This window comes from Mandrillus leucophaeus, unplaced genomic scaffold (genome assembly GCF_000951045.1).
Source record: "Mandrillus leucophaeus isolate KB7577 unplaced genomic scaffold, Mleu.le_1.0 Scaffold306, whole genome shotgun sequence".
In the NCBI taxonomy this organism is placed as follows: domain Eukaryota; kingdom Metazoa; phylum Chordata; class Mammalia; order Primates; family Cercopithecidae; genus Mandrillus; species Mandrillus leucophaeus.
In genome coordinates this window covers 458,995-468,925 of record NW_012103210.1, presented here as the reverse complement: position 1 = coordinate 468,925, position 9,931 = coordinate 458,995, and the positions used below count along the sequence as shown (strand labels likewise).

Genomic DNA, 9,931 nt, shown 5'->3' with positions numbered 1-9,931 from the left:
CCTGATCTAGCAGATGCCAAGATATGCCAAGGTCACCAGCTTCCTGTCCTAACCAACAGCCACCTCTCAGAAGGCTGGCTTAACTACTCAGCCCCAGTCTTCTTAGCAGATGGCAAGGAGCTCTGGCGAAGATTTTAGTCTAAAGAGAACCCTAGGCTGCTGATGCAACATCGAGCTGTTAAGTCAAGCACAGCAAAAGGTCACCCCTTTTCCGGGGGGACTGCTACCGAACCCTGACATTCCAACTAGAAACATGTTTTAAGGACACCCCTTTTCCGGGGGCACTGCTACTGAACCCTGGCATTCCAACTAGAAACATGTTTTAAGGACACGGTTACTCCAGCCTCAGAACTCTCCAATGTGAGTAGGTTAAGTACAGAGGGGATTACAAGTGAAGCCACAAAAAACAGTATTTGATCAGCAACAAAATATCTGAGACTTTCTTAAGCTACCTACGGCATATACTATTTTGTTCCATTTCTCATTTCCGTCATTGGCCGCTCACTCAGCTAACCCCAGGATTCAAATAGGACCACTGGTTTTTAATTTGTGAATATTCTTATATTAAAAACAAAACAAGCTCTACTTCAAATGTCCAAACAAAAATCATACAGTAGTAAAACTGCTACAAAATGGTACTTTCAACAGGCTGGAGGTGGGGGTACGGGTGCCTTCTGTGTGCCTCAGTCACACCCAGGGGTTTTGCTTACCTAATTCTGCTTCTGAATAAGAAACATCAAAACAGCCGCATGTCAGGAATGTGCCATTTACTGGGTACTCCCCAGACTCTGCTCCTCCTTCTAGCGTTACTAGGGTTTCTCTCCCCGATTCGCCACCACCCACCCACGGCTAGCTCCCTTCGTGGGACTGACGCAAGGTAGGTCCCATCTCGAAGAGTGACCTAGAAGCGGGTACCAGGGCCTCCAACTGGAGGCAGAGCGAGCCACCCGTCCTCAAGAAACACCCCTGGGTGACAGAGAGAGCATGACACTCTAGGCAGTGCTGCCCAGCCCAGACTCTACAAACAACCCTTTTGGCCGCGCAGAAGCAGTCCAAAGCTGAGGGGCAGCCTGAGCCAGCTTGCAATCCCTCCGAGTTTACTGAGGGCTTTTTGTTGTTACTGATGACGGCAATGCCTCCTTGTAAACGACCACGCTACAACTCGCTGTAACTCAAAATGCGGGAAGGCGGTGGGGGGAGGTGGGGGACAGACTCATTGGTTTTTGTGTTGGAAGATAATTCCACATAATGCTACTAATGGGCCACTGGTAGGATTCCTCTTGCCACCCCACAGGCCACTGCAAAGCAAGTTACTATAAACACTTTTCCAACTGTGCAAGAAGTTTCTAGTTAACTGGCGACAAGCCTGAAAATTTGGTTCCGTATGTAGGTACAAAGCTGGTTCATCAAATCCCTGTTCTGGCCCTCAACCCAATGCATTTCAACTAAGGCATCGTCCACCTCCTTCTTAACGTTTATCAGACACTTAAACAGGTACTGTCCAGCCACTCCTGGGAGCCGTTTCCCCCTCTCAGCCACTGGGCTGCTCAACTGCTCAGAAGCCTCTTGGTCCTGGGCTCCGTTGCTAGAGCCTTTACAACTTTCCAGAACCTCCCCCGCTCCCTTTTCCTCACTCCTTTCATCCTCCGTGGGCTCCGGGTTTTCCTCCTGGGACAGGGACTCCTGGCTCGGACACGGGCCCTCCACGGCGGCAGGCTCGCCTTCCCGCAGAGCAGGCCCACAGGGGGCCCTCTCCCGGGGGCCCCTGGCCAATTCTTGGCTATTGCCAGACTCTTTGGGGGTGGACTTTTTCTCTTCCAAGGCCTGAATGACGTCCTCGGGCGCGCGAGGAACTTCTCTCAGCTGTCGCACTCGCTCTCTTTTTTTCCTCCTTAAATGAATCCAGGAGTTCTCTATGGCCGTTAGGAAAAGGCTAACTTCCTCTTTTCCACAGGGAACCCGTTTATGCTGGACCTGTTTGGAGGAAAAACAGAATTTTATGGGCAATCACTTTTCCCCTCTCTCCAAACTCTCAATGAAAAAAAAGAAAACAGAGAGAAGGATCGTTATGAGTACTTCGTCAGTATGGTCACCCAGGTACCTTCAAATCCGTGAGAATTTGTTCAATCCATGCTGTGACAGCCACGATGCCTTCCGCCGTCTCAGAGCCCAGGGACGATGCTCTGAGGGACAACTCTTTCATCACGGATGCCAGCACCACAAATGTAATGGGCTTCCTTGGTTTCTCTAATTTTCTCCGCTTACTTGGTGGTGACTGAAGAAAAAGGAAGCATGGAAAAGAGAAGAAAGTGATCCGAATAATTAAACCTCATGCATTGTAATGAACTCAGAGAAGATTTCCACAACTTCTGCTACCAATCACAGAGCACGGAAAACACAAAGGCTTTTGTATGTGTTATTTGCAGCACTTAAAACAACCCTGCAGGGTGCGGTCGTCCCTGCCCATAATCCCAGCACTTCGGGGGCCATGGCAGGATCACGCGAGCCCAGGAGTCTGAGATCAGCCTGGGCAACACAGTAAGACCTCCATCTCTAAAAAGATGTTTAAAACTAGTCAGCCACAATGGTGTACACCTGGAGTCCCAGCTACTCTGAAAGCAGAGGAGGGAGGATCATGTGAGCCCAAGACTTCCAGGCTGCAGTGAGCTCTGACTGTGCTACCACAATCTAGCCCAGGAAATGGGGTGAGACCTTGTCTCTTTAAACAAAAATTTTTTTTAATTAAAAAAATAACCCCACAAGATAGAGTTTTGGCATCTCCCTATTTTACAAAAGGGAAAACGAAGATACAGAAAGGCTATGTCACCATAGCTCGAGGTCACATAGTAACCGCAGTCAGGACTGAACGCTCAACCCAAGTTCTTTCCAGCCGTACCACACTGCCTTTGTTCTGCCTGTCACGACGTAACTCCTCCAACTGCTAAACATCCTTCATGTACCTGTGGTACCCAAAGCAGACCTGCACAATTATTTCTTCCATGACAACTCAAGGACCCTGGGGGCACTGTGTTCTTTGCTAGAAAGAACTGCACGGCATAAACATCGTCAAGTTGTAGTTTTGCGTTTATATTTGCTGAGGCTTGAGATAAAGCAGCCGGTGAACCACAGCTGTGAGATTACATGCAAGGAAGGATCAGGGCCACTCAGATCACATGGGCAGAGGAGGAGGACTCCTGAATCTTGGCTGACGTCAGGACCAACCCAGCGGCGAGCTAAGCACTGCCGTTTAGCTGGGGAGGGTGACACCAGCGCTGATGAGAAGACTGGATTTGAAAGCTGGTTCCAAGAAAATCATGGCTGGCAGCTTCCATTCCATCTCAAGCTGGGAAGGTGAATTATACCCTATCCACTAGAGGGACTCAAGTTCCACTTTAAAAACCAGTGGCACCGGCCGGGTCGTGGTGGCTCATGCTTATAATCCTAGCACTTTAGGAGGCCGAGGCAGGCAGATCAGTTGAGGTCAGCAGTTCAAGACCATCCCGGCCAACATGGTGAAACCCCGTCTCTACTAAAAATACAAAAATTAGCTGTGCGTGAGGGCGCGCACCTATAATCCCAGCTACTCAGGAGGCTGAGGCAGGAGAACTGCTTGAACCCGAGAGCCAAAGGTTGCAGTGAGCCGAGATTGTGCTACTGCACTCCAGCCTGGGCAACAAGAGTGAAACTCCGTCTCAAAAAAACCAAAAAAACCAATGGCACCACTGTATTGAAAATTTATTTTTTTATTTATTTTTGAGATGGAGTCTCACTCTGTCACTGGAGTACAGTGGCGCAATCTCAGCTCACTGCAAACTCCGCCTCTGGTTTCAAGTGATTCTCCTGCCTCAGCTTCCCGAGTACCTGGGACTACAGATGCATGTCACCACGCCCAGCTAATTTTTGTATTTTTAGTAGAGACAGGGTTTCACCATGTTGGCCAGGATGGTCTCGATCTCTTGATCTCGTGATCCACCCACCTTGGCCTCCCAAAGTGCTGGGATTACAGGCGTGAGCCACCGTGTCCAGCCTGAAAATTTCTGTCTTTAAAGTAAAAACTTTAGGCTGGGTGTGGTGGCTCACGCCTATAATCCCAGCACTTTGGGAGGCAGAGGCGGCCAGATGAATTAAGCTCAGTAGTTTGAGACCAGCCTGGGCAACATGGGGAAACCCCGTCTCTACAAAAAATACAAAAATTAGCTGGAAATGGGGGTCCCAGCTACTCAGGAGGCTGAGGTGGGAGGATTGCTTAAACCTGGGAGGTTGAGGCTGCAGTGAGCCGAGAGCCCACCACTGCATTCTAGCCTGGGCAACATAGGAGACCCTGTGTCAAATAAATAAGTAAGTAAACAAATACAAGTAAAAACTTTCTAAATGGCATTTTTAAAAATGACTCTTAGTTGCTGGGTAGAGTGGCTCGCACCTGTAATCCCGGCTACTTGGGAGGCTGAGGTAGGAGGATCACTTGAGTCTAGGAGTTCAAAGCTGCAGTGAGCTATGACCACGCAGCTGTTCAGACCAGCCTGGCCAGCATGGTGAAACCCTGTCTCTACTAAAAATACAAAAATTAGCCAGGCCTGGTGGCGCACGCCTGTAATCCCAGCTACTCGGGAGCCTGAGGGAGGCGAATCACTTGAACCCGGGAGGTGGAGGTTGCAGTGAGCTGAGATTGCGCCATTGCACTCCAGCCTGGGGGACAGAAGGAGACTGTGTCTCAAAAACAACAACAAAAAGGATAAAAAAGAAAAAACACTAAGTCAGGTTTGAAGATCTTTTTCTGCTAAAAGGAATCTGATGACTCTACTGATAATTCCCGTTGTACCTGGCAACACTGACAGCACACACACGCACACGCACGCATGCACACACACACACGCACATACGCACACACACACGCACATGATAGGTTCTGATTATCGGGGGCGGTCTTCTAATAAGAACGAATCAGCAGCCTCACAGTGTATACATACACAACAACCCAGCCAGTTTATTCTACTAGGAAACTGTTAAGAAAGGATAAAAAACAAAGAGTGTGTGTGTGTGTGTGTGTGTGTGTGTATGTGTGTGAAGAAACTGCTCTTGAGAAATGAATAGTGGACTCTAAGACCTGTCTGAACCTGAACTTGTTCAATTATGTTTCAGACAAGATGAGACAAATTCATATTGACATTAAGACAGTCATATTGTTATTACTCAATCATCCTGCAAGAGAAACAATTTCGAGTCTACTGAGAGCCGAGCGCTTTGCAGTAAGGAGCTTACAACAAGAGTATTAAGCTGGGGACGAAGTGTATGAAGCCGGTGTGTGGGAAGATGATGGGGGTCGAGAATCAGGACTCCCCATTCCCCGTCCCAACATCGAAGGACATGGCCATGGAGAGCTTACTGCAACCTGGTCCTCCTCGCCAGCCCACCCTGCACAGCAAAGGTCATCTACAAGGACGGCTAAAAGGGCAGCACTTCCTGTCTCTTCTCACAGGGGGAGCAATCGTGTGCTCACAAATTCTGACCAGTGAAGTGAAGATATTGCTGTTTCTCATTATGCCAAAGCTGACCTGTGATACTCTTTCTCCAAAAGTAAGGATGGGCTTCATCACTTCTAGAGATTAAAAGAAGAAAATACATCTTTACCAACTGACAAGAATTCTATCAGGGATACTTGCAGAGTTCTGAGGAAGTCAGAAATCACAAAATCGACACTTACTACCCAGTTATCTTAGGACTAAAATGAAAACTTCCCTGTCTCAAATATGGCTCCTTCACCTGCATCCTGACCCGACTTTCCCATGTACAATGGTCAGTCAACAAACCTGGGATTTCTGAAGATTTCTTTTTTAAACATTTTCCTTTTATTTTTATTTTTTAAATAGAGAGGGGTCTTGCTATATTTGCCCAGGCTGGTCTGGAACTCGTAGGCTCAAGCCCTCCATTTGCCTCAGCCTCCCAAAGTGTTTGGACTCCAGGCCTGAGCTACTATGCCAGCTGCATTTTGGAAGATTCCTAATGAACTGCTTTAACATGCACATGCACACACATCATCTCAGGACTGTCTTCAATCTGGCTGTGCTCTACTATAGAAACTAGACATTAAGAGACAGACAGGCCGGGCACAGTGGCTCACGCCTGTAATCCCAGCACTTTGGGAGGCCAAAGTGGGCAGATCATGAGGTCAGGAGATTGAGACCATCCTGGCCAACATGGTGATAACCTATCTCTACTAAAAATACAAAAAATTAGCTGGCGAGGTGGTGGCACACGCCTGTAGTCCCAGCTACTCGGGAGAATGGCGTGAACCCGGGAGGCAGAGTTTGCAGTGAGCGGAGATCGCGCCACTGCACTCCAGCCTTGGCGACAGAGTGAGACTCCATCAAAAAAAAAAAAAAAAAAGAGACAGACAATTCATACTCCAGGAGCTCTCAAGCAAGGCTTTTACATGATGAAAGATTAACTTAAGTATGGCTCCCAGCAGTTGTTCAGTCCCCCTCTCGTTTATCATGAAAATTCCTAGTGGGCAGGGTCACAGTAAAATATAGGATCGAGTTCTAAGAAATTAATAGTTAAATTCAACACCATAGGTCTCTGGTCGTAGGCAATTTTTACATTTTGCCGCAAACACTAGTACGCAGAAGCTGTCAGTTTTCCCCCAAGTGAAATGATCTTATTTTGCTAATATCCTTATAATTGCAAACCACAAATATTTTAAATGAAGAGTGCTACACTCAAACTGTCATAATCTAGTGTAGCAGGCAAGGCATACATAAATAATGCAACATTTTAAAGTCTACCCCAAAACCAATCATTTACAATGGCTAATCCAGTTTAATGCAAAGAACTAGGTGAATTTATGGCTGATTTTTGATTTGAAGATGCACTGCTGGAATTACAATGTGAGAGAAGCCTGGTGAGGAGTCGTAGGTCCACAGAGGACACAGGTTTTACATCTTTTGAATTCCAAGTAGTCAAGGAAAGATCATCAATAAGGGAGGAACTGCAAGCGTTAAAAACACAGTAGATCACAGAAGCCATCGATCAGGCAAAAACGAACAAACAAACCAACAAAAAACCAGTTCTTAAATTTTAAAATATGCTACGTAGCAGGGTGGTCTACAAATTTCTTTTCTTGTCTGTTTTTTTGAGACGGGGTCATGCTCTGGCACCCAGGCTGGAGTGCAGTGCTGCAATTATGGCTCAGTGCAGCCTCAACCTCCTAGGCTCAAGTGATCCTCCCACCTCAGTCTTCTGAGTAGCTGGGACTACAGGTGTGTGCCACCGTGCCTAACTAATTTTTGTACTTTTTGTAGAGATGGGGATCTGCCATGTTGCCCAGGCTGGTACAAATTTGAGTCTTCACTTTAATTTCTAGATCTCAATGGTGCAATCGGCCAAGAAACTTTCACATGTGGTGTAGTTTGACACAGATCAGTGTAGCATGTTATATCTCTGTTAATTATGGCTAAGGCAAAAAAAAAAAAAAAAAAAAAAAGCCACAGGCTGAATGAAATCATTCAATTCTCTCTAGTATTTGCAGGAAGAGCCATTCTACAGAGAGATCTGATGCGCACGAAGCCACAACCTCTTTGTTTTCACAAAGCAGCTTCTAGAAAAACCTCAAGGGGAAAGGGGACAGGGCAGAGAGGAGACCCCAGTGCGGTGGCCTTCTGTTTTTTAAAAAGAGAGAGGGTGTTACAATGTTGCCCAGGCTGGCCTTGAACTCCTGTGTGCAGGTGATTCTCTCACTTCAGCCTCCCAAGTGGCTGCAGCTACAGGTGCACATCACCACACCCAGCCCATTTCTTTCATCTTAATCTGACAGGTCGTTGTTCAAAATGTCCTGAAATCATCCCCAGGATTATGTTAAAACAGTAAAAAGTAAAAATAGCAGCCGGGCGCCATGGCTCACGCCTGTAATCCCAGCACTTTGGGAGGCTGAGGCGGGCAAGACTCTGTGTCAAAAAAAAAAAAAGTAAAAATAGCAAGGGGAAGAAAACTCACTGCAGAGTGCTACCTGTTTGAGAAGGAGTGATGATAAACACACGCATGTATTTCCTCGAATTTGAAAAAATGGGCCGGGCGCCGTGGCTCACGCCTGCAATCCCAGCACTTTGGGAGGTCAAGGCAGGCAGATCACTTGAGGTCAGGAGAATTCAAGACCAGCCTGGCCGACATGGTGAAACCCCATCTCTACTAAAAATATGAAACAAACAAACAAACAAACAAGAGCCGGGCATGGAGGCGTGCACCTGTAATCCTAGCTGCTCGGGAGACTGAGGCAGGAGAATTGCTTGAACCCAGGCGGCAGGGCCTGCGGTGAGCCGACATCGTGCCACAGCACTCCAGCCGGGGCAACACAGCAAGACTCTGGCTCAAAAATAAAAATACAAATAAAGGAATGATAAAGTATAAAATTGTTTAAATAGTAACCCATGAGGAAGTAAAGGATTAGGATGAATGAGATAGGAGAAAGACGTTAAGACTTCTGACCATTCTTTTGGGATTTGATTTTTTTTTTCATTTCACAGGTAGATAAATTAGAAATATATTTTATTACAAAACAAAATTAACAACAAAAAAGGCACTTCCTAAAAATCTGAAGTAAAATGAAACAAACGTACCTCTGTCCTGACTCCAAAGTGGCAGAAAAGTCAGAGTGGAAACATTCCAAATGACTCTGAAATCCACCGTGAGAGTCTCCAAGGACAGAAAAGAAATGTAAAAGTAAAAAAAAAATAGCTATTTCCAGAAACCACTTTGTTGATGGTAACGTTACTTTTGAGACTCTTGTGGCCTATTGTGCGATGAAATTAACGAGTAATATGTTTGCTGAGGACTGGATTTTTTGGCATGGGATTTTTTTCTTTTTTTAAGAGATTAGGGTCTTCTGTGTTGCCCAGGCTGGCCTCAAACACCTAAGCTCAAGTGATCCCCCCGCCTCAGCCTCCCGAGTAGCTGGGATTACAGGTGTGCACCACTGCAGTCACAAGATTTTTGAATGGGAGATATAGATGGACAATTGATGAAATTAAGTAAAAACCTGCAGATGTGAAACTGAATAAAGTATCAGCAAGTATATGCTGGGCACAGTGGCTCACACCTGCAATCCCAGCACTTTGGGAGGTTGAGGCAGGAGGATCACTTGAGCCCAAGAGTTTGAGACCGACTGGGGCAACATGGCAAAACTCCATCTTTACCACCAACCCCCCGCCCCCGCAAAAAAAAAATCAGCTGGGTGTGGTGGCAAGGAAGGGAGGGGAGGGGAGGGGAGGGGAGGGAGTGGAAGAAGGAAGGAGAGGGATGGGAAAGGAAGGGCAGGGGAGAGGAGGAAAGGAAAAGAAAGGAAAGGAATCGACAGGAACTTGCAACATATTTTATCTTAAAAATAGTAATTCCTAGCTCTGCTGAAAAAGCCTCTAGAAATAATGACTAACCTGGTACCATCCCTAGTGCCCAGATGAATACCTTTAAATATGATTTCTCAGTAAAATAAACCAGATCTCCTGGGAGAAATGGTTGATTCCAGATCTGAGAGAGGAAAAACTATGAGCCTAGAACAACCTGTGATACCAGAAAGCAAGGAAGCCATCAAAGACTACAGTGGATACGATAAAAAAGACTCACGAGCCAAGCTGAATAAATTCCCCGTGGCCAAAGATGGTTAACTGTACCTCAGTAAAGATAGTAAGTGTAATGAATTGAAAAATGTATTAAAAAATCGTAATCCAGAGGGACACAGTGGCTCACGCCTATAATCTCAGCACTTTGGGAGGCAGAAGCAGGAGGATCACTTGAGCCCAGGAGTTCGAGACCAGCCTGGGCAACATAGTAAAACCTCATCTCTATTTAATAAAAAGAAAAAAAAAGTAATCCATGAGTTCGTAAGACGCTACAAAAGAATACCAAACCACCCTCTTTGGTCACTTTTGGAAGATGCTAGGGA

The 9,931-nt window shown here is 46.3% G+C and overlaps 1 protein-coding gene across 1 annotated transcript in view; it reads right to left on the bottom strand.

Annotated features, from left to right (window-relative positions):
* Positions 1–539: 539 nt before the first annotated feature.
* Positions 540–9,931, bottom strand: part of METTL16 (methyltransferase like 16) — a 103,527-nt gene continuing 94,135 nt past the window's right edge. Inside the window, 3 exon segments of the mRNA XM_011987261.1 lie at positions 540–1,383; positions 1,386–1,974; positions 2,102–2,275. Of these exon segments, the coding sequence (XP_011842651.1) occupies positions 1,214–1,383; positions 1,386–1,974; positions 2,102–2,275 (933 nt within the window). The 3' untranslated portion in view covers positions 540–1,213.